General features: G+C 38.5%; 1 protein-coding gene across 1 annotated transcript in view; it reads right to left on the bottom strand.

The window, feature by feature from the left end:
- The window catches only part of LOC137266075 (prominin-1-like), a 120,941-nt gene that overhangs the window by 60,581 nt on the left and 33,737 nt on the right, over positions 1-26,623 (bottom strand). Inside the window, exons 2-7 of the mRNA XM_067801576.1 lie at positions 19,930-20,037; positions 18,808-18,851; positions 18,037-18,242; positions 17,447-17,567; positions 15,364-15,433; positions 12,809-12,898 (exon numbers count right to left, since the gene is read on the bottom strand). Coding sequence (XP_067657677.1) covers positions 12,809-12,898; positions 15,364-15,433; positions 17,447-17,567; positions 18,037-18,242; positions 18,808-18,851; positions 19,930-20,037 — 639 coding nt within the window. The remainder of the gene's footprint in view (positions 1-12,808; positions 12,899-15,363; positions 15,434-17,446; positions 17,568-18,036; positions 18,243-18,807; positions 18,852-19,929; positions 20,038-26,623) is intronic.

Raw genomic sequence — 26,623 nt, 5'->3', positions numbered from 1 at the left:
ATGCACAGTTCTCACATAAATTTCAGTTATTCAGACCTCATGAAAATATGCCTCAACTAAACATTCAGCATCCAAAAGATTGTTACCTTTGACCACTTTCAAAATGGCATTGCGTAATCATTGCTTTTGGCCATGGGAGCTGTGCCAATTAACACTTATCAGAGGGGTACACATCCTACACTACCAGCTGTCCGACTTCCATTCTAGTGGAAGTCGGCTGAGCGGGTTAGGCGGTTGACTTTGTGTGCTGGTGATTTGGTGCCTGACCCTGAGGGTGTGGGTTTGAATCCCAGATGGGATTCAACCAAACATGAGTACTAGAATTTGTACTTTACTAAGGAAGTGTAAGCCCTAATATGACATATGTTACATCCAAAAGATGGCCTGACCATGTATATCCACAAAGATGTGAGTGAGTCAGTGAGTGAGTTTAGTTTTACACCACACTCAGCAATATTCCAGCTATATGGTGGAGGTCCGTAAATAATCCAGTCTGGAACAGACAATCCAGTGAGCATTAATTGATTTGTGCAACTGGGAACCAATGATATGTGTCAACCAAGTCAGCGAGCCTGACTACCTGATACCATTAGTTGCCTCTTACGACAAGCATAGTCGCTTATTAGGGCAAGCATGGGTTACTGAAGGCCTATTTTACCACAGATCTTCACGGCTTTGCTCACATTTAAAACCTTTTCATAATATTATCTCCTTGTCAGACATATTGTAGAACTTCATCACAACTAGGCTCCTAAAATGCTTACTATTAAGCCGTATCCGTGTACAAGGGGTCAAATACCAGTATCTACCAACTACTTCCAGTATTCCCTGATGTTGTGCAATATATAACAATAATGACATGTACAACTTCATGGATTAACTTCCTGCACAGTTAACTTGATAATGGTGTAAGAATCAGCACAGAAACATCGCCCTATGAAAGAAACAAGATGTTGTCATCAATAAAGTTGTCTGCTTTCAAGATGATAGTGGTGCAAAAATCTGCACTGAAATGTCAAACTATGAAACAAACAAGAAGTTGCAATCAGTAAAGTTGTGTGTTTGATTAGAGACTTGTCAACTTCTAGAATGCCGATCATGAACATACTACAGATGTCTTCACTCAGGATAGTGGCATGCAAGGTTGTCTCTTACACATTTCTTTGAAACTGACACGTTGACGTTAGCAAAATGTATGGTATTTTGTAATAGCAATGTTATTATGGAGATCCTTACACTGCTGTCAAAGCAAGACAAATCAACGATGTACAGAATCCTACACAGCAGGTGACGGATAAAAAGTAACAACAGTTATCATACACTGACAGTGATTAACATGAGTAAGTTACCAGATGCTAACTGGGCTAATAACTATCTTAATGTCTTCTTCATATAAATCAGTGTTCTATCAAACTAGCAGCCAAAAGAATGTACACACTTAAAATCAGGATTTGACGAAACGTAACAAACAACATAATGACACTAGGCTGAAAACATAATCATCAACACACTGCAAATGTAAAGTCTGAAACACAGCCATGATTTTTATATCAAACACATCATATCTGATAACCATTTCGTGCTTCTTTCAATTTCCATCACCATCAAACACGGCAGTAGATTTTCCTTTGTTCTGCAGTTTACATGGAATTACACCCTACACAGACAGAATACTGCACGCTACCGAACACTGATATACTACTGCCTTAAGTGCTAATCATTGAGGAAACATTCTCTCGGGTGAGATATACATCTGAAACAAACTCTCAGGGGCAAAATCAATTGCTTTTAATGAGGAGTATGGAAGCCTAATGTGCTGTGAGTATTTGTACAATTCAGGCTTGAGAAGAAATACACATAAACCAACACTGAATTAAATGTCATAAAGTCACGTTGGAAGTGTTGTAACATGAAAAAGAAGTGATGATATCTTTATGTTGAGCATGTGCAATAGAATCTTAATGAAATATTTAAACCAAGGTTCAGGTGACATATCACACCTAGAAGACTCATGCCATGTCTATGTTGTGTCACTGAAACAATGCAATAGATTGCAGGAAACAGTTTACCCCTGAATAGTTTCAAAAGATAGCAGTTTTTATGTTAACAACACACTATTCAAGATTTAATCATATATAATTTTCACAGTATATCACTTTGTGAGTTGTTGCAATGCTAATGAAAGGTTTAATTGTAACATAAAGAACTTAAATTACAAATAACTGTGTAAACAAAGCATAACCAATTATTTTTTAATTAGTCGTAAATTTTAGTCTGGCAGTGAGTGGAGACATTTGTAAAACAAATCACAGATGGGCTGTGGCTGAAACAGACTTAGCATGCTGACATGACTATAAAGAGAGTATCTACTGACAAATAATGAACAGTTAGATCAGTGCAGGGAACACATTTACAAGAATTAGGATATGTATCACCATGATCAAACCCACTTGGTAGGCTAGTGCACGTGCAGTGCATGACCATGAAATTGTTTCCCCATGTAGCTGCATATACCTTGCTGATAAGACTCTCACATGGGTCACCCATCACACTACACTTGATCACAGGCAACCTGGGACTCCTTCTCTCATAGTTGCAAGTCCTTGTGGGCGGCTCTTATACATGCTAATGTGGGTCAGCTGTCAGGTCCTTGCTCAACTTGTCCCTGTTTGCCAGTAGAAACCTAATTGAACTGGCACTAGTTCATAACAGGTCAGTCATTACTAAAAATCAAGACTGAAATAAAATCTGTACAAAAACAAAATTATCAAATAACTGCTCCTTTTCTAAAAAGAAATATTACACCTTAATAAGGGATAATATACGTACAACTGATCTAAGTCACTCCAAGAATGGTCTTGGTGTCAAGTTCTGTTCAACTACCTTTGCTTGCCCTATATCCTCATATATAGCAGTCTGATACCATGTGGGTAGGACTAGTACCTGGAGCGACAACCATTTCCTACAGCCAGTGCTGCTCTGCTGATAAATCAATATTCACAATAATTCCATTACACATCTTTAGAGCACATGATAAATATCATCCATTATTTGTAATCAGCACAAGGAATTTCATCTAACTTCATTCATGAAGTCATCACTGTTATACCAAGACAGTGTCACTATACATGATCTGGGCTAATAATGACTTTCCGGAAATGTAGTCCATCAGTTCTTCAGTTCAGGTCCTGTTCACCCACATCCATGGTCCCACTCCACTCATCCTCGATATCTCCAGGGTATACGTTCCGATAAGTCTCCACTATACCCTTGATGCATCTATGGGTCGGCCCTATAATTTTATTACCTCCCTTTGCTGGCTCCGCATCCTCACATTAGCATATCAGCTATGTCGCTGTTATAACCGAGCTTGCCAGTGTCAACAAAGGTAGCAGTGCGACTCATTTTGGGGGGAAATCATACAGATAAATTTATAGCTCCAAAACTCCATCTACCTCTTTCAGAAAACCTCTGCATGGTTGGTTTTGCCAAGTTTAATCAATTAGATAATTTATACAGTGAAAGTGAGTTGTAATTGGTTCGCTCAACTTCCCGGCGTAGACACCTGATTGGATAAAATGCCAGCCAAAGGAGTTAATAAATTTATTGGGCTGAGCCATAGGTGCATCAAGGGTACAGTGGAGGCTTGTCAGAATGTATACCCTTGAGATATCGAGGAGACACTCCACTAAGCTGTCAAAGAACTTCAACTTCTAAGTGAACATGGGCTTCCACAAGCTGTAGTAGTGTGGCTACTGTTGTATAACCACCATATTGCCCTTTAATCCACTAACCATACATAATTATAACACAACAACACTGTTAAAGTACCTCAGTTATGATTAACCAAAATCTGGAAAGTGGAATAAAGCCTAGGTCAGATTCTGCTATGTGAAGCCATCTTTGTCCAACAACCATCACTTCCTCATGACACTGATGTAATATAAGCATGATAAGCTGAATGTAGTGGCAGCAACGTTAATTTGTCATCAGCTCCCTGGACACAATAACCTCCAGCTCTCAACTCTCCACTAATATCTTCATCACTATATAGTGAAATAATGCTGACACATCATATATAGTTTATAATTACCTATCAACTCTCACTTTCTATTGACATAATTCATCTCCATACTCATTTTCCATTCATACTCAGCAATATTCCAGCAAGCAGTCTGTAAATAATCAAGTCTAGATCAGACAATCCAGTGATCAATAGCATGAGCCTCGACCTATGCAACAGGGATATCATGACATGAGTCAACCACAGGCAAACTATAGCACAACTGGGCTGTGCATCATAGAGAAAATGACTAGTCTTCTTTACAAGCGGGCAAAGCGAGCAAAGGTTGGCAACATACTTTCCTCGCTTCGGTTCGACAAATATTTTTCATGTCAAAATAAAATATTGCCACCATCAAATGTATACACCCATTACTTCACTGGGTTGTGCTCTCACATTTCCGATCCCATGTTGAACAATTACTCACGTGAAATATTTTTTATTCAACATCTTAAGCGCAACTCGTGGCAGATCAGGCCGTTCTTCACCTCCATTCCTGTTCTTCACCTCCATTCCAGCTTCCAGGTCAACGGAGTGCAGGAACAGGAGGGTATTATTCTACATAGAATACTTACAGTTACCTCCCCTGCATCATTCACCCATTATGCCACAAGTGTTTTTATGTAGAATATATGTTATGAAAATTCTAACAATAGCAAAGACAGATAAGGAAAATAAACTGCAACAGGTTCACAATAAAAGTAGGAAATATGGTATTTCTTTTTAATTCCTGCTTATTCATGTTCCATTACTACGTTCAACTGGAAGCTGGAAGGGGGAATGGAGGCGAAGAACGATCTGAATACCCTGAGTGGCGCTTAACTCATTAAGGCCGAGAGCCGCATATATGCGGCAAATTAATTAGCTTCTCACAGCGAGAGCCGCGTATTGGGGGTAATATAAAGCACCTCTTATTCAGCGAGAGCCGCATATTGGGGGTATGAAAAGCACCTCTCATTCAGCGAGAGCTGCGTATTGGGGTTTTTACATTTTAAATTCGTACTGTACCTATAATTTCAATCAACTTAGCAGTAATGATGAAAGATTAGCCTTTCTTATGAAAGAGATTACTTTCTGTGTTAATCAGAAGAACTATTAATGTGTTTTGATAACAATTGCTTGCAATGTCGGGGGCTTATACAGGCAAATGAACACATGCCTTCGAGAAAAGGGATTATGAGATGTTGTTACAGGAGGTACGTGTTTGTTACTCGTCATTGGGAGTGAATAGTAAGATACTATGTTTGCACATTGATTGAATTAATGGTGACAAGGTTACGAAACCTTCTTCTAAATTAAATCATTCATTCATTCATCGTAATAGTTCATATAATGAATCGTATTTGAAATAAACCAAGTTACTAATTTAGACCTAATTCATTTGCAACTATTGATTTTTAAAGTTGACGATAATACATAATCGAATATGAAATGATAAATCTTGCATCTACTCATAATATACACATATAGTACACATAAACTATACAAAGGTAACTGGGGGATTTTGTTCAAGCTGTTTCATGCTTATTTGAAATGTGATTTTTCAATGCAATTTACATAAGCATTGTGTAAGAAACGTTTGTATTTGATCTGTTATTATCTTATCCTGTGTAATGATCACGTGTATCAGATCCATCATCAATAAAAGGAGGAGAATATATCAGTTACGGAATTGATGCGTATAATCATTCAATCAGACAACACTAAATATATGAACACCTCTTTCAACCTCAAAATAACAGCGCTAGCCTCTGGTCGAATGCATGTCGAGGTAAACTTTTGTCCGGTGACAAGTGTAAAACAAACTTATGCGCTGTTACATCATTGGACAACCTGTTTTGCGGAGTCACGCCCATTGCCAATCTTCTGAACCTCGTTTGCTTTCAAAACAAATATAAGTATGCCCATCTTCATAAATATTTGGGGAGATTCAACTACAGATGTATACATCACAATAAATCAGTATCGTGTTATTTTTTTAAATTCTATAATACATGTACTTGAATTATGATATTTATTCATAACAATGAACAGATTATATTGAAATGTTCAGCAAGCCATTATGTTTGATGTACAAGTAGTGTGCGCAAAAAGTATACGCAAATAAATACTGTCTCTACTCAATGATTGGATCGGGTTATCCGGGGTAAAAATAATCGGATTGTAGCGCTTTGAGCGCTTAGAAAAAAATAATAAACTCGTCAAAGTGCTTGTTAGTCCTACGTGTACATTTCAGGCATCCTTACGATTATGTATGTTCACGATACACAAAATTTTTCATGATAGCTAGAGTTGATAAAGCCGAAATCTAGCATATCGATTGGTCAACGATCTAACCAATAGTCAATCTGTATCCAAGCTGTCTAGTGACCGAACGTACTCTTCAGAAATTTAGCCCACGCCCCATCACCTGTCATTTCCAATGTGACAGGTATCTCATGATACGATTGGTCATAGATAACAAATCAGGGACTATATTGAACAGTTAAGATACAAAACGACCTATTCGGGAACTTTGATGACGCCCATCCCATGACCCTTTGTCTTATGTATGTGCAAGGAATAGCATTATACAATATGTATGCATACATGTTCGTATATTTTCTGCGTTAAATCTAGATGAACCAAAGCGACAAACTGTGAATCTGTTATATGTAAGTCACAGACTAGCTTATTAGTACTTTCCTGAAAATATTCAGTATACACTAGCAATGTATCAACGAAAACGCTTCTTTCATAGATTATTATGCATGTGCGTAAATTCGTCTTTACTGCCATTGACATAGATGTTTTGAACAATTTAATCTCTCAAATTGATATGAGAGGGACATCATTTGGTTTAAGTATGTCTTACATACAATGAAACGGACTGGCAAACGTCGAGACATCAAATGCAGATGTTCAAGCTGTGATGTGTTTTTGTGCGTTGACTGTTTTGAGGCCTACCATAAAGACTTGTTCCAAGGACGATAACGCTTTAGGCACTAGTTGTGTTGTACAAATGGTACCTTATACCATTCTTGTCAGTTGTTGGGCACAACGTGTGAAGCCCGCGCGATACTGCTGGAATATAGCTAAAATCGCTGTAAAACTAAATTCACTCATTCTCTTCAACTGTTGCATTTCAGTCGTTATTGTTTCACATTTCCAAAATACTAAGACATGTGTGTTCACCATCTGAGAACGAATACACTCATCATAGTGTCAGTCTACTCCCATATGTCTTATGTGTTTCTTTCATACATCATTACAGTAAATGATGTTATGTTTACAATACACAAATTGTTGCATCATAGTTGATACAGCCGAAACACAACATAGTCATTGGTCAACGATAAAGCCAATAATCAGTCTCTACCCTATCACTTTGAGTGTCCAAACGTGCTCTTCAGAAATTTAGGCCACGCCCCATCACCTTGCCCTTCCTATGTGACAGGTTCTAACCATACGATTGGTCAAAGTATCAGCCAATATAATGAGTAACTGAGATATAATGCGTTACATTCGGGATATTCTATCCCTTCACATGACGGGAAGCTTTGTCTAGCATCGAGTAATGATAAATGTATCATGCAGTATGTATGTGTATGAATGGTGATGTATGTTTGCAGCGTTAAGTTAAGATGAACAAAGTGACAAACTATAAATCTCTATATGTTCCATGTTACTTACACACCTATTGATACTTTCCTTGAAATAGTCAGTAAGCACGAGCAATGTATTGGCAAAAAAACTAGACGATTATAATGCAAGCCCCCTCTTTTAAAACTCTATTACAAATATATTATAATTCAGTCCATACGATGAGAGAGACAGGAGGAATTTGAATATTTGTTCTCGTACGTACAAAGACCGCGTAGGTGTTGATAAAAATACAGCACACACTGGCAAAGGGGTATGAGAGACACAGGTAATAAATTACATGAAATGCTGTAATATATGTACTCACATCGGCCTCTTTCCCATTTACATCTTTACAACACAATTAAATAATCAGTACTTGTTTGTGAGACTAGACAGTTTCCTGTCATATCCGAAACCTGCCAGGGAAATCAGGCATGATTAGCACTAATTAGCCTCGTCGCAGCAATCAGGCAGTCAGCGAGGGGTGCCAGGTGTTGGGCAGTGGAGCGGCTCCAGGGCTTAATGAGTTAAAATGTTGAATAAGACATATTTCACATGAGTAATTACTAAACATGATGTAGGAAATGTGAGAGCACAGCCAAGTGAGGAAATGGGAGTGTACTTTTGATGGTGGCGATATTTTATTTTGACATGGAAAATATTTTTCTACCCGAAGCGGGGGACGTACATTGCCAACCTTTGCTCGCTTCGCTTGCGTATAAGAAGACTTCTCATATTCTTTATACTGTGCAACCCCATTTGTGCTACAGTTTGCCTGTGAGTCAACAAAGTCAGTGTGTGAGTGCGTTCTTCAAAAGGAAACAACATCCTCTAGTTACTCTCTGACAAAGATGCAGGATGTTATTGCAGGTTGTATGGTACATGACACTAACGCAGCAACAACACAGCCACCTAGAATACTGGGATTTTGGGTAATTAAACAAGACATTGCAGCAATGTGTGGAGAGCACTGGTATAGTGTGAGACAGCTTCAGTCCTAGATAACTGTGATCACTGTCAAGGTTAAACTATCTGCCCAGCAGGATGACATTTGCACTAGCTGGCTTCTCAGGTTCAAAATGGTGTTTTATCAAAACCTTCAGGTGTTAATGTTAATATAATACAAAATGATTGATTCAGGAAAAACATTTGAACAAACCTATCAGTATTTTCTACTACAACGCTACATTGCATGTGGCACATCAAATCTGATTTACTGCAAACGAAATTGACAGTCTATTGTGCTGAATTGAAAAGTTGTGCAAAAATATCAAAGTTCTTCAAGTACAACTTTGGCACGAACACATATACTGGAATAGAATCAATACAAATAAAAAAACTGAATGCTTTCCAAAAGATGATTTTCTGAAAAATTCTCATGATTACTTCAAACAAATTACTACATTCCCTTGGGAGTGCTTATCTCGCTTTAAGCGTCCATGAGCGTGAAATAGACTGAATGACGTCCATATCCATCCCATAATACCCAAGTCCGTTAGTGGTAGCGCACATCATGATCAATAGGCAGTGCTCCCTAGGGGCCATCTTGCAGGGTCTAAGATACTGTATTTAGCTGACACCAACACCCCTTGCACTGAAACACATGTGTCGTGCTTATTCTCTTAACACCTTCATGGAGGTTAATTCCTTTCCTAATGCTTCAAAAAGCAGCTTGAATTACCATGGGGCATGATGAATCCTCCCCTTGAAACCATGTGTATTTTAGGTTAGGAAATAATCAACACTGTTTCATGAGACTTATGTGTTTCAGATACACTGTGTTTACAAACCCGTCACTGCGTTTTGTTAAAAGATAAGAAAATTTATCTTTGTAATGATAAAATTGTACTTTGATCAGTGAAAATGTGTTGAATTGACAAAAAAAAACCAACAGAGCCCTGTAGGGAATGAAGTCTCATTGAGCCATTGCACTCACTGATTCATCTGCAGGTGTGTGATGAGGACTAAAGGAGATCGTTGCCATAGATATAAATGCATAAACAGTACATTTTGTGATTTTCGAACTATCTGTTTGAAATGTTTTAAAAAGTTATGTTTGTATGGAATGTTGTAAGTGTGTTGAGAGGATATCTCGAATGACACATTGTGTTGTAAATACCTGTTACCAGTAGTATATCCCCTACCCCATATTACCCCTGGCACAACCTCACCCTTACCCTGTATTACCCCTGGCAAACCCTCAACCCTACCCCATATTACCCCTGGCATCCCCTCACCCCTACCCTGTATTACCCCTGGCTCCCCCTCAACCCTACCCCATATTACCCCTGGCATCCCCTCACCCCTATCCCTTATTACCCCTGGCAGCCCCTTCACTCCTACCCCATATTACCCCTGGCACCCCCTCAACCCCTTCCCCTCGCCCCTACCCCTTATTACCTCTGGCACCCCCTCAAGCCTACCCCTTATTACCTCTGGCACCCCCTCACCCCTACCCCTTATTACCTCTGGCACCCCCTCACCCCTACCCCTTATTACCCCTGACACCCCCTCACCCCTACCCCTTATTACTTCTGGCACCCCCTCACCCCTACCCCTTATTACCCCTGGCACCTCTCACCCCTACCCCTTATTACCTCTGGTGCTCCCTCACCCCTACCCCTTATTACCTCTGGCACCCCCTCACCCCTACCCCTTATTACCTCTGGCACTCCCTCATCCCTACCCCTTATTACCCCTGGCACCCCCTCACCCCTACCCCTTATTACCTCTGGCACCCCCTCACCCCTACCCCTTATTACCTCTGGCACCCCCTCACCCCTACCCCTTATTACCTCTGGCACCCCCTCACCCCTACCCCTTATTACCTCTGGCACCCCCTCACCCCTACCCCTTATTACCCCTGACACCCCCTCACCCCTACCCCTTATTACCTCTGGCACCCCCTCACCCCTACCCCTTATTACCTCTGGCACCCCCTCACCCCTACCCCTTATTACCTCTAGCACCCCCTCACCCCTACCCCTTATTACCTCTAGCACCCCCTCACCCCTACCCCTTATTACCTCTAGCACCCCCATGTCCATGAAAACTACTTGAACGTGAGCTGTTACTAAGTCCTCAATGTGGCCTAAACCAATCAGTGTTCTCACAAAGCTGGTTGTTATTGATGCTGGAGGTGGTACAGTGAGATCACATGCCTGGGTGATAGACAGCATGGTGTTTGTGCACTGATCCTGTGTGAACATGACATGTGGTGTGCCCAGCCTTAAGATGTCCGAGTAAACATGACATAGTGGACACTGACACCTTGGACTATAGGTAAACAACCACAGATTGTCACAGCTAGCATTAATACACACTCATGATTTACAGATTGCCACTGTCAGTGAGCTGTCACGTTCCATGCTTCATAAACATATCTGACTGTTTCTGATGTACACATTCTGCCCAATACATGATCCATTGCAGTAGCAACATGGGACACCGCTTCAACAGCGACACTGTATATTACACTGATGTGTCATAACACTGTTGGCTTGGTGCTCACACTGAGTGAGTGGAGTTTAGGTTCAGACCAGTTTCAGCTCAGAAAGGGGACACCAGAAATGGACTTCAAACACTGTACCCAAACAATCGGAGGTGACACAAACTTCATGGATGATCAACTTCTTTATCTTAAGAATGGGAACATTTCGGTATGGTTCTTAAACCATTTTCAAGCATATGGGGGAATAATGAGATAACAACAGTGGGGAAAATCAAGCATCAGAGAAAATAACATGATTAGCTACAATAACAGGATGATACAACACATTCACTAACTGTCATGGTAATCCCACTCATCACATTTATGTTATCTTAGGCTATATAAAAAAAGTAAAATGTTTCTCGGGCATTGGCATGTCACTTTTATTTGTGCATGTAACAGTTTTTTATTGACATTTAAAACAACTAAATTTGACTTAGCAGTGCCCAAATCATCCATTTGTCCACTATAAGAATGAATGTTTGTAAGAGCGAGTGTGGCTGAATCTGAAACTCATTAACACGTGCTAAACTTCCAAAGCTGTATTTCTGAAAGAAAAAAGGTAAATATGTGTTCCTCCCTCATCATTTTTCTATCAAAAATTAAAAATAAAAAATCCCACCAACTTTGTCACTTTTGAAAAAAATGTGCCTGAGAAACATTTAACTATTTTTATGCGGTCGTAGCTCATCATCATGTTATTATTGCTCATCATCATGTTATTATTGCTCATCGTCATGTTATTATTGCTCATCATCATGTTATTATTGCTCATCATCATGTTATTATTGCTCATCAGGTAGCCTGAACATTAACATTGATGGAACGAACATGAACCCATGGTCCTCTCATGACCAAAGGATACTTTGCATAAATCTTGGAAATCTCAGGCTCCCATTAAACAAGGAGGAATCTCAGAAGGATAATGTGTCTATGCCAGGGACATTTCCTTCACCCTTCAACTTACAAATATCAACATATTACTATCAGCATTGTAATAGCTGTGATGCTCGAAACATGGATGATGGCTATAGTAATAATGAGATTCAAATTCAAGAAGACAAAATGACATCAATAGTGGAATCACCAGAAAGGTAAACTTAAGGCTGCTTGTCAGGCACCAGTGCAAGATCATACATTTTCTCGAAGTTATAGAGTTGTTTTCTTGATCATGTCAAAAATACTCACTTTGTGTCTCGGTCTTCTTGGCAAAATAAAAATACATAATGAACCTCATTCTGACTCATGACTGCCTCTAAAATGATAACTTTCCCGAGCATCTCAAACAACTCGTCTCCATGTATGTACCATAGCAAAAATTCTGATCCTCCTTTGACTCTCTCCTCACCCAACACATATATATCTCTAAACCAGCGACCTCTTTCCTTTGCAGCTTTCAGCTGAGGAACTCTCTTCCAAAGGAAAGAAACACTTGTTTGAAGGAAACACTTAAATGTCTGCTAAAGACCCATCTGTTCACTGATGCCTTTCTGTAAGCTGTGTGAACTATTTACTTCCCCAGCACTGTCACTGCGCCACTGAGGATCTCTATAATGGATATTATACATATATATATAAATACATTATTATCATTATTAACATTGAAGAAGAGTAGTATTATTCATACTCACGTTCATCTAAATCTGCTAAACTTTCAAATACTGCAGACACGTTGGGGTAAAATGCATCTCGACCTGGCTGCCAAATGAGCTCTCCAATTTCTGAAGTAAGAAAGATTATGATCATTTGAATGAAAAGCCCCTTTCTCAAAACATCCTCACATATTGAAAGTGCAATATGTACATTATGCACTATGTTGTGTTTTACTTTGCTCTTCAGGTTTTTCATATCACAGTGTTTCAGATTGATGTGAGAGAAAAAATGGAAATGTACAAGACTGGTGACATAAATAACTCTTTAACTATCAACACGAGAATACATTTCCAATTGCAACTCATGCTATGGGTTATCGGACGCAAAAGAACATCTGTTGTTAACATGAATAAATATGAAACACATCACCAACTTCATCTCATAAACAACTAAGTCATCATCCTAATAATGACAATGTCTGTATGACACAAGTTGCCTCGCTATCGACTGAATAAACACTGCTGCCAAAACCAACAACCTACAATCTGATTATATGCATTGAAAACACATTGATCTTTCAGGATTTAATCCAGTGAACTTGCTGGAAGGTTTATCTAAAATATAGAAAACCTTAAGATATTATTCAAAACAATTTAATTCACATGTAGGTTAACTCAGAACAACAGGTAATATTATAGTGGCCTGAGTATTTATCACTGTGATTTGAGGAGGAAATTCCATGAATCATATCAATCTTGGATTTTAATCAATAAACATCAATCTCTCTGTTTGCCATTCAGCCTCAATATCACGACCATTTTCTGCTTTTGTTTAAACTCTGAAATGAATCCTGTTTATGGACATTCCAAATTTTTTTCACTTAATAAATATTATTGACTGAATGTCTGTTGTGACAAAGGGCCATTTGATCATGCTTCCCTAACAACAGATGTTAGCTCAGTTGATCTTTAAATAGTACATCCTATTTGAGCTGTAACTTAAACACTGCCAAGTGATCCCATACGCAATAACAAACATAAGCATTTGCTTCTGTCCTCTCCTCAAATAAGTAATGAGGTATCATCGATCTACTGATGGCCTGCACATATCCTGTCTGAAAACAGTCAATGCTAACATCTTCAAAAACAAAAGAACACCAGTATTCACACGAAGGGAAGCTAATATTTGCAAGGCACTTATGCATCTTTATATCTGTTAAGAGAAAAGAATGTCATTGTCTTTCAGTATAGACCCGGCTATTGATAAGTAATGTTGAATCAGTCGGGGTATTTACTCCTAAGGTAGCAGGCAGCAGACAGGTAGAGGTTGTACCATGAGTCATTGACAAGATAATATGTCCAGAAGTTAGGTCAGATGGATGATGAGAATGATTACATACACTGAAGACAAGGAGATCATAAACAAGTAACAGATACCTGGGAGATAAAGAAGAATTATCACTGAGGTGACATAATCCCCACTGAAATAATAAAACCAAACTTAAAAAGTAATGAAAGAGTAGGTTGTAGTTTAAAATGAAGTTAAATGTCAACAAAAACATGACCAGTCAACCTCTTTTGATATCCTGTTTTGTAGTTGTTCAAACACACAAATATTTTCTAGACTCATTTGACCTCGACATGAATGTCTTAGTGTATGAAATATGAAAAAAATAGAAATTGCTCATTGAAAAACATTCAACTGAAGTTTTGAAAGTCTGTGAAGAAAATCCAGTACATCGCTCTTGAGATATCTTGCTGTCAGTCTCAACATGTAGTTTATTGTGCTGAAATAAAGTGTCATCGTGACCTTGAAAATTGTGGCATGGTCATGAAAAACATATGGCTTTCACCCTCTCTAGATAATCTTGGTGTCAAATATGAAGAAAATCCAGAGAATATGTTTTTTGTGGTATCTTACTGACAATCTTAACATGTGGGTTAACATGCTGAAATCTTCAACGTGTCACTGTGACCTTGAAAATTGTGTGAAGTTCACCAAAATCAACTGGACCCTATGCCTTCCCCAGAAAAAACTCAGGTTGAATATGAAGAAAATCCAGTGAACAGTTCTTTATGTATCTCACTGACAAGCTAAAGATGAAGGTTAAAATGCTGAAGTCTTCTGGAAATGGTTCTTGAGATATCTTGCTAACAAAGTTAAAAGAAAGACCCAGAGAATGACCTCTCTCAGCAAAAGATATGTGCTGTTGGTTAAGCCCAAGAATGGCCAAGGGAATGTTGGGTTTGAGTCTCAGATTAACAAACATAAAATCCATCTTTGTTCAATGTCTGCAGTAAATACCCAAATCAACTCATTACTGTATAGTGGGTTTGCATCCCAGAATCCCACACCAAAATATCACCCTTTGTTTCTAAATCTATAAGATGGCTATGAATCTGAGAATCATCCACAGGAAGTTTCCTGTCAGCTAAATATTCAAGAAAAAATTTCTACCAAATGTATTCTATATGAAAGTTGACATGACACGATATATTGAAAAACTGTTAAGTCCAACTCACTGAGTCAAGGTGAAGACAATAGTGGTCGTATTACCACTGAAAGGATCACACAGCTTGTGCTGAATACTTACTGTTCATGTCGCCTCCTATCACTTCCTTATTGAACCATTCATTTGTACTTGATGCAACAAATTCATATTGCTGAAATATGATAAGAAATAATATCAAGATTGGGTTACAGTATTAGAATATGGAAGAGTAATACACTGATATCAGAAAAAGGTATGATCAAAATGTGTACACTCCAACTGATCCAAATTTGTACACTCAAACAGTGTTGTGCCAAACTTTGATGTGTCAGCCCTCCAGTTGCTTTGACGTAAAAGCTTTGTCCCTACACATTCCTTATCAAGCTCATTTGTGTCAAACTTGGAAAACTATTTACATAGGCTCATTCAACTTCTACGTAACACCATCACAAACTGAAGGTATATGAGCTACGTAACACCATCACAAACTGAATGTTTATGAGCTACGTAACACCATCACAAACTGAAGGTATATGAGCTACGTAACACCATCACAAACTGAAGGTTAATGAGCTACGTAACACCATCACAAACTGAATGTATATGAGCTACGTAACACCATCACAAACTGAAGGTATATGAGCTACGTAACACCATCACAAACTGAAGGTATATGAGCTACATAACACCATCACAAATTGAAGGTATATGAGCTACATAACACCATCACAAACTGAATGTATATGAGCTACGTAACACCATCACAAACTGAATGTATATGAGCTACTTAACACCATCACAAACTGAAGGTTAATGAGCTACTTAACACCATCACAAACTGAAGGTATATGAGCTACGTAACACCATCACAAACTGAATGTTTATGAGCTACGTAACACCATCACAAACTGAAGGTATATGAGCTACGTAACACCATCACAAACTGAAGGTATATGAGCTACGTAACACCATCACAAACTGAATGTATAAGAACTTGTTTGAGCTGCATAACACCATCACAAACTTAATGTGTAAGCATTTGTTTGAGCTGCGTAACACCATCACAAACTGAATGTACAAGAACGTGTTTGAGCTACGTAACACCATCACAAACTGAATGTACAAGAACTTGTTTGAGCTATGTAACACCATCACAAACTGAATGTACAAGAACTTGCTTGAGCTACATAACACCATCACAAACTGAATGTATAAGAATGTGTTTGAGTTACGTAACACCATCACAAACTGAATGTACAAGAACTTGCTTGAGCTACGTAACACCATCACAAACTGTATGTATAAGAATGTGTTTGAGTTACGTAACACCATCACAAACTGAATGTACAAGAACTTGCTTGAGCTACGTAACACCATCACAAACTGAATGTATAAGAACGTGTTTGAGTTACGTAACACCATCACAAACTGAATGTACAAGAACTTGTTTGAGCTATGTAACACCATCACAAACTGAATGTACAAGAACTTGCTTGAGCTACGTAACACCATCACAAACTGAATGTATAAGAACGTGTTTGAGTTACGTAACACCATCACAAACTGAATGTATAAGAACTTGTTTGAGTGGCATTTTAGAAGTTGAGGTGTACAAATAGGACAAATTGTTATGGATAACAACTTCTTTATTGCGTGAGTACGACGTTTCGACAATTGTACAAGAATCTGTATGGAAACGTCGCACTAACACGCAATAAAGAAGTTGTTACCTATAACAGTTTGTCCTATTTGAATGTAGAAGAAGTTGTTATATTAAACCTTGAATGTCTTCAACTTGTAAATGATTATGAAAAAATGTTTTCCGGTTCAATCTGCGTAATGTGTTTGTGTTCTTTTACTCATATGTATCCTTTCTGTAATCCATCAGTGCCTCAGTTTCTGACTTCTCGATCAGATTTATCTCATTACTGTACCTATTGATACATACAAATCCTCAAATAATTTGTAAAACCTGTTGAAAATTTATCTAGAACATCTTTTGCACTCTGTGTTCTGAGAAAATGCAGAAGAAATAAAGGAAAATATTTGAAACTGGAATACACATCTACTGGGCATATCAAGCTGAATTATGTTGTCTACACTTGGTAACACTTCCACATCCCCTTCAGAATACTATCTTAACCAAACAGAAGAGAAAAGTGACAGATACTGAGAAGGTTCTCACTTGTTTCGTTGTTTGGAAGTAAGTGTTGACATCATCCATAGCACCCCCGACTGTCTCATCGATGACATTGATGCCATAGTGTAGATTGGTGCTCACGATGGTGATGCAAATGACATAAATTCTGCAACACGAGAACATAATACCATTTCTATCACAAAACAATAGCCTGCATTGACTCTTGAGCACCAATAAGGGTTCTTGGTGTATAATGCATAAAACGAATACCTTTTCCCAGCCATGGAATCATCTTTCAGACCCATGGGAAACAAAATGGTCAAATGCGAAGGAATCTGTTCTCCATGGTTACATCTCCAAGCTTTTATCGTGTGTCCATGGGTTCAAATATCAGGGCTGCTCTGAAAATTATGTCCTAATTGGTCGGTCAGAGCACACACAACTCATTTGGTTTCAAGAACAATAACCTGCAGTTTGATTTCTCTACTGATACTGAGGTGTATGTTGCCATAGAAATACTGCCCAAATCAGCATCTTTCTCCTCATACAAGCAAAGCATAGAATACAATTTAATAAGAAGAAGCCCATGGGGTTTTGAGGTCAGGATAGGTCTCTTCTGATAATGCTCTACTTACAGGCTAAGCGTGGCACCGACGTAGCTGCCAACTACAAAGAAGGTGAATGGCTTGTCTCTCATGTACGGCTTTTTCACGAGGTATACATCTTTTTTCCTCCGGCGGTACTCGTGTCGTAGAAAGACCACCATGCAGATGAGGAAGAAGACAATGAGGAGGCTGCCAGTGAAGCAAGCTATTGCTACATTTACAACATAGCGATCTTTCTGAAAAAGTAATACCATGTGTCAGCACCGATTTCTTCGACCTATCCTCATAATTTTCATGATTGTTTTGGACTTATACCCAATGCTTTGGGAGATTATCACGAGTGACTGGTCTCTAGCATACAAAGATTTGAAGAAAAACTAGGGTCTGACATCCAGATAGTGCTGTGGTCTTGATGCCATGTGTCACAGGAACAAACTGGACTGACTGAACACAGAATACATTTAAGTTTAAATAACAATAAGCACATTATTGAACATATGGATTCTCTAGACAGAATGTACCAGTTTGTGTGATTATTCTGTTGAACACAGTGAAGTAGGGGGGATTATTTTTCATTTTACAAACAATGGCAGTGATTGTTACTCATGCTTTTAAACCCTGGTTTGTCTCTCCAGGTGTGATTATTTACAGACCGTCATGATACAGCTGGAAATTTCACTCACTCACTCACTCACTCACTCACTCACTCACTCACTCACTCACTCACTCACTCACTCACTCACTCACTCACTCACTCACTCACTCACTCACTCACTCACTCACTGAAACACATACACTTACATCTATGCCAATGTCACCCCCTTTCAGGAGACGCTGCATCGTTCCTGACAAAAAAAGAAACATACTTTCATTGAAACAATTTGTCCAAGACATACTCATGAGGTCAGTAAGGATGGAATGACCAAGCATAGCAGGTAACAGTGACTTCACAGCAGTCATTTACTCACAATAATATTTCAGGTAGCATTCATTTCATCATTAAATACAACAATAGTCAAAAAAGCTTTTTGACAATTAATTGGTGTAAACATACATTAATTTTGCTGTATTGCAGTTATAAAGTTTTTCTATGCTGAAGTCAGTATTGACACAGTCACAATTGTATGTCAGAATGGAATTGTGTGTCAGAGAGGAATTTTGTCTCTGAGAGGAATTGTGTGTCAGAGTAGAATTATGTGTCAAAGCAGAACTGTCTGTCAGAGTGGAATTGAGTGTAGGAATAGAATTGTGTGTCAGAGTAAATTTGTGTGTCAGAGCAGAATTGTGTGTCAGAACGAAACAGTGCATCAGAGTGGAATTGAGCATCAAAGTGGAATTGTGTGTCAGAGCAGAATTGTGTCCCACAGTGGAATTCTTTGTCAGATTGGAATTGTGTGTCAGAGCGGAACTGTGTGTCACAGTGGATTAGTGTGTCAGAGCAGAAATGTGTGTCAGAACGGCACTGTGTGAGAGTGGAATTGTGTGTCAGAGCGGAACTGTGTGTCAGAGGGGAATTGTGTCTCAGATTGGTATTGTGTATCAGCGTGGAATTGCATGTCAGAGTCGAATTGTGTGTCAGTGTGGAATTGTTTGTCAGAGGAGAATTGTGTGTCAGTGTGGAAATTGTTTGTCAGAGTGGAATAGTGTGTCAGTGTGGAATTGTGTGTCAGTGTGGAATTGTGTGTGAGTGTGGAAATTGTGTGTCAGAGCAGAATTGTGAGACAGAGTCTGTGTTTGAATCCCTGATTTTTCTGATTATGATTGTTTTGGATTCACAGATGTGTGATGTACATCAGCATTCCTGTTACGTCATGCTGATAGCAAATCAAGATAACTGAAATACTATAGTAATTTTTCTTGAAACTTTTTTCTTGTAGCTCTGAGAGTTCTTAACTTTGTAGTTCATGTGTTAAGAATACTCACCTGCAGGGAATGATTCTGTCTGAATACTGTTGATAACTGCCCGAGCGAAGGATATTGTCACTTCCCATCCCTTGGTTGGAGCATCTCTTGTTATACCATGGTACAGTCCTGCAACAATACACATTCATATATCAAGCTATTCGTGTCATAATGTTAATACAGTCATTTTCTATCTCATAGACACATCTGAACATAACCTACAGAAATGGGGGTCTAGATCTTTGTTATTGGTATCAAATAGTAGAATAATTAATAGTGGTCTCATGCCACTATTAGTTATACTACTGCTGTCCAAATTACAGTAATACATGCTTAATGTATGGACAACACAGCTATCATACCCGTACATGCAATGTTAACATATATGATGTACATGGGTGATCATGTGTACAGGTCATATAGTTACATAAAATGTTGCCATATTTTGGTGGGATGGTGGGGCAACCCCGTGATTAAAGCATTCACTGGTCACATTGAAAGGTCAAGTTCAATTCCCCACCTGGGTGCAATGTGTGAAGCCCATTTCTGGTCTCCTCCGCCATGATGCCGCTGGAATATTGCTAAAACCAAATTCACTCACTCAACATACTTTGGAATGTATATCAGATATACATTCTGCTGCTTGCACATCAGTGCAGATATAGAACATATTTTCCATATAACTACCATCATATAACTGCTCACTTTGTCAAGGTTTGAACTGACTTTCTAAATCTCTTTTGCATAGAAACTGAACGTGTATGGTATTTACAAGCACCTTACTCAGAAGCAAGGCCAGACACACATTACATGGTTGTAAACACTGATGTACTTATACCACAGCCTGATGTACACTGTCACTTTCATGATTTCTGAAAGACAGTGGTCATGATATTCATGGCTTTAATTTCAGGAAAGTGAGTGAGTGGGTGGGTAGGCAGGTGAGTGAGTGAGTTTAGTTTTATGCCACTTTTAGCAATATTCTGACAGGACACCAGATATTGGGCTTCACATGTTGTGACCTTGTGGGGAACTGGATCCTGGTCTTTGACAAGTGAACGCTTTAACCACAACCTCTTCAGTAGAGTGAAAGTAATGGGAAGCTTCTCTATGAAAAGATATGAAGAGACAGAAATATGTTTAAAACAGTTGGTTGGCAAGAAAGTATGTGTTATGAGAAATATCATAGCAATATGCAAATTTTCCCCCAAGTCCAGCAAGTTATGTGGTTGATACCATGACAGTTATCTCAAGAAACCTGGGTATGACAGCATAGCATGACACTTGGCAGAGATCCAGGCACTAATGCACAGCTTGTGAGATGAACAACAAGTAGGAAGTACTGTGCATGAAACATCATGAAGCTCTGGATGCCATCATATCTATACTCAAGTTGTCGTAACTGACACAGTCGGCATTGTGTGTCAGGGTGGAATTGTGTGTCTAGACCTGCTTTTGAATCCCTGATTTTTGTTTGTTTGTTTGTTTCCCATTTTGACCTCAGGATATTCTAAAGGTTCTTCGTGGTGGCTAGGTTTGGACTCCGGGTAAGAAGAAGTATCCGGCAGCTTGTACTGGACATCGATGTACTGATGTACGCACTGCAAGATTAACTGGTTACATACCTTCCAGAAACGAGTATGGCAACACTGCACATGCATATTGGCTGAGACTTTCTTTGTTTTGTTTTTGATCTGGACATATGGTGCAGTCATTCATGTCTGTATTTATTGAAGCAAAATAGATCCATAACTAAACTGACTGATGTTATTTTAAAAAATCAAATCACTACCATTATAACATTCCTTTTTTCCCAGTTCATCTCTCTGGCTACACTCAAATACATGGACAATACCAGTGCCCTGACAATACAAGTATACTGACTATGCCAGTGCATTGTCAATACCTGTACACAGACAATACCAACACATTGACAACAGTCAGTATGACACTGATAACAGAGTGGCAGCCAGTTTAGAAAATTCTGCAAGAAAGATATTAATGTGTGATTGTGTGAATGTCATTTGACAACTGCCTGGATGGCATTTTTTTAATGAATTCCTCTGAGAAATGTCCAATGATAACATATAAGCATTTATATATTCACTTCAATAAAGTGATGTATATAGGAACAGCAGTGCTATTACACAGTGTCTATATCACTCTGGTAGAGATAAAGGCTGACAAAGAATAACTCATCAATAACATGATAACTAGTTCTCACGACAGAAGCAGTATCTAATAATAATAACTTTCTATAAAAAAAATGCAAACCCCTTACAAAACAGTATTGCTGATATGATTTCATCAACACTATTTCTGTAGGAAACACTTGATATTTTTGTGTGAAATAGATGAATGCCACTTTATCCCTCAAGGTTAGTAAAATGAACATGAAGACAAAGTCATTAATATCCTCGCAATAGCAAAATTCTCTTCATAAGTATGTCTACTAGTTATGATGATGTCAAATGTTTTGACAAAGTGGAAGGAGAGTACTGAAAATAATTTATTCAGAATTCCAAAACTAACAAAAGGCACCAGAACACAACCAGTCTGGAAAAGAACACTACCACCACAATCAGTCAAAGTCACACTGGGCGGTGGGGAAGCTAGGTTAAAGTGTTCACTCGTCACGACGAAGACCCAGGATTTGATTCCCCACATGGGTAGAATGTGTGAAACCCACACCCTGCTGTGATATTGCTGGAATATTGCTAAAAGTGATGTAAAACTAAACCCACTCACTCACTCAAAGTCACACTTGTAGTCATGAAAACACACAAATATATTTTATTCAGAAATCCGAAACTACCAAAAGGCACATGCAGTACACTACCAGATCTATCTATGTGCCAATTTTTGTGAAGAAATAGTGAACAGTTTAGAAGTTCTCCTCAGGAAAAGAGCACACCCACCTAATTCAGTCAAAGTCAAACTTGTTGCCATGGACATGCAAATAATATTTTATTCAGAATTCCAAAACTTCCAAAAGGCACCAGTACACCACCAGACCAATCAATGTGCCAAGTGTGATAAAGAAATATTGAAAGGTTTTAAAGTTCTGCTCTGGAAAAGAACAGTACCCCACATTCAAAGTCAAACTTGTTGCCATGGAAACACAGAAATATATTTTATTCAGAAATCCAGAACTACCAAAAGGCATCAGTACACAACTGGATCTGTCTGTGTGCCAAGTTTGGTGAGGAAATAGTTAACAGTTTTGATGTTCTTGTCCAGAAAGGAGCACACTCACCAAATTCAGTCAAAGTCAAACTTGTTGCCATGGAAATGCAACAAGTGTTTTATTCAGAAATCCAAAGTTACCAAAAGGCACCAGTTCATCACCAGATCTATCTATGTGTCAAGTCAGGTGAAGAAACAACGGTTTTAGAGTTCTGCTCCAGAAAAGAGTACTACCACCAATTTCAGTCGAAGTTCAAATTATTGCCATGGAAATGAAAAAAACAAACAATTTTCCTCAGAGATCTATTTATGTGCCAAGATTGTTTCAGAAATAGTGAGAACTTTGGATATTCTGGTCTGGAAAAGATCACATCCACCAAATTCAGTATAAGTAAAACTTGTTGCCATGTAAAAAATATCTTATTCAGTATTCCGAAACTACCAAAAGGCACCAGTACACCACCAGACCAATCTCTGTACCAACTTTGGTGAAGAAATATTGAAAGGTTTTACAGATCTGCTCTGGAAAAGACAAATGTGCACGGCAACATGGATGGAGTCCATTTGTATACCCACCGCTTTAAACTTTAAATGATATTAAAGATAAAAACTGTGTTTTTGTATTACTTCATTGAAAACCCCTGTCACAGGGATATTTACAGTGAGTAAAAGATTGAGTTTAGTTTAACACCACTTTTTTAGCAATATTCCAGCAATATTTTAGAGGACACCAGAAATGGGCCTCACACACTCTACTTGTGTGGGGATTCAAACCCAGGTCTTTGGTGTGATGAGTCGGTTTTAGAAGATACACATTACATGAAACCAAACTTTTCATTGAGAAAATAAAGCTACATTAAATTACTTGTTTCTAGTTGTGGTAGAGTCAACACTGCAAAAAAATGAAAACAGAATAAAACAAATGATGTGATTGTATAAAAAATCAAGTTTTCAGCCTGGGGAATCAATGCTGTAACTACTACTCCACCCCACTGCCACAAAAACCATATCGGTCTGACATGAACGGTTTTACTCCATTCTTGAACCACAAATATTCCGGTCATCTCCATGTAGGTGCTGACAATGTATGCCCATGCACGCAACAGAATAGGAGCATGAATGCATTAACCATGCAGCCGAGCAAACAACCTGCACTCATTACTCAAACAGGTTAATAAAACATAGTCCCTAATGATCATTAGTCCACGATTCCAACAATTTCACATGTTTGGCAAAGGTCCATGTAATGAGTTGCCATACTTTCAGCACCACTTGATGTTACGGCTTATTTGAAACCTGCGCTCCCCATCACTCATTCATCATTCCTGCTTTGTTAACAGAAACATAATTTGTAATTCTATGGCATGTTCTAATGGTGATTTCCCCAATGAAAGAGATAGATGTGACATTTCATAAAAGTTGAAATCCAAAGTTGAAATCCCCAACAGTTTGAGTCCTGAGCTGCATCAGATCAACATCAGAACATCCATTAGTTTGGTCACTTTAAATTGAGAATCAATGAAAACCTTTTATACCAATCAATTTTTTATGCTACTGTTTGAAAAGCACCCCCAGTGCAACAGTTCCCTGAATCAATTGATGTGTGTTAAGCATGCAATGATTAGAGAGCTATACTACAACAAAACACTACCTGTCATTAGCATGGAACTAGACAGTCAACAGAATTCAGTGATGGGGCATTCTTGGATTATTGACGGTATACTGCAATTATGAAGCCCTGGTTTTGGTTTTTTGGTTTTGGGTTTTTTTTATGACAGTTCTGGAGTTTGGGTATGATTGCATGGTTTTATAAGGATAGCTGGTGTTGCATCTGGAATAACCTTCATTTCATTAACTGGCACCATCGCTTTTGAATAAGTTGTATCCATGATGGTTGAGTTAAGTTTATGACCTGTGAGTGAATAAGTTTATATGAGTGAATAAGGAAGTAATAACCACACAAAATGATCTTACAGTTTGTCAGTTTCCAAAACATGGTAGAGCTTTGAGTGATGACTTTAGCAATGTCCACAAACTGTAGTATGACCAATCTAAGGCCCTAAACAGGTTGTATATACATGGAGCAATGAGTCCTGCAAATATAGAGGTTTTTCAAATCATAATCAAATTGTTTGTCGCAATTTCATGCAAAAAAAATTAAAAACAATAAATAGAATGACATTGCAATTCTTATTAACCTTATAGACTAGAGAACATACCTACCAATAAACATAACCTAGAAAGGGTGACAGTTTTATGGAATGAAAGTACTGGTATATTTGAGGAAATTAAAGAACACAAGATCCAGACCCATGTAAAACATCAGTGGGGTCGGTGAGAAGGAAATGGTCTATTTGTTTGAATCATGACACATATATTGGCCTTCAAAGCCAGTTTGTTGAAATACCACACCGTATCTACTTAATTTGGTCTGGAGTATCAGCTTTGATGTTATCAGTGAGAAGCAAGTACAGGCAGTACGCAGAACATTTACTTCAAAGGCATTTAATTTGAAAACCATGTTGTCTGACTCCGATGGTCACAGCACATGCTTAGAGACTGATAACATTGCTGCCAGTAAACAAATGCTGCTGACTACAAAAGTACAGTGAGGCTGTTAGATACAAAACAATGTTCAGTTCTCCTGGAATACATGTTCGCTCAACAGATCATGGACATTCTCTTCGGAACTTTATACATGGAGAGTGCATGTTGGTCATGTTGCAGTCAAGTCTGAACAAAACAAGTGAGAGAGTGGGTGAGTTAGTGAGTGGGTGAGTGAGTGAGTGGGTGAGTCGGTGAGTGAGGTTTTATGGTGACAGTCTTCAGCATGTTAACATCTTTCTGTCATTTGTAATGTTATTGTCTGAGTGAGTGAGTGGGTGAGTCGGTGAGTGAGGTTCTATGGTGTCTGTCTGCAGCAGGTTAACATCTTTCTATCATTTGCAATGTTATTGTCTGAGTGAGTGAGTGAGTGAATGAGTTGGTGAGTCAATGAGTGAGGTTCTATGGTGACTGTTTTCAGCAAGTTAACATCTTTCTGTCATTTGTAATATTATTGTCTGAGTGAGTGAGTGGGTGAGTCGGTGAGTGAGGTTCTATGGTGACTGTCTTCAGCAGGTTAACATCTTTCTGTCATTTGTAATGTTATTGTCTACACTAGTTTCCTTTTGCCTGTTTAGGTCAATATTTTTTTAAACTTTAACAGCCAGGCAATCACACTTCCTGTTTGCTATGCATAAATATTTGTTCAAACATAAAAAATATTAGACAGTACCTAAATGCTAAGAAGAAAACTATGTTTTTCTTCCATACTCATTACAATACACACTTATACCACAGTTTCACAACATCAGGCATTGGGACAAGGAATGTTACAAGCCATTGCTAGTTCTTGGACTAAACCATCAAGAACGCAATTACATTTTTTTTTATTATTGTATGTTTTCAATGAATACCATTGGCACAGACGGCAATAATTGATTTACCAAACGACAAGTCATGTTTTATCTTCTCCACAGAGATAGTA

The sequence above is a fragment of the Haliotis asinina genome, chromosome 15 (assembly GCF_037392515.1).
Source record: "Haliotis asinina isolate JCU_RB_2024 chromosome 15, JCU_Hal_asi_v2, whole genome shotgun sequence".
Lineage (NCBI taxonomy): Eukaryota > Metazoa > Mollusca > Gastropoda > Lepetellida > Haliotidae > Haliotis > Haliotis asinina.
Note: the sequence above shows the minus strand (reverse complement) of the source record. Positions and strands in the feature narration are given on the sequence as shown.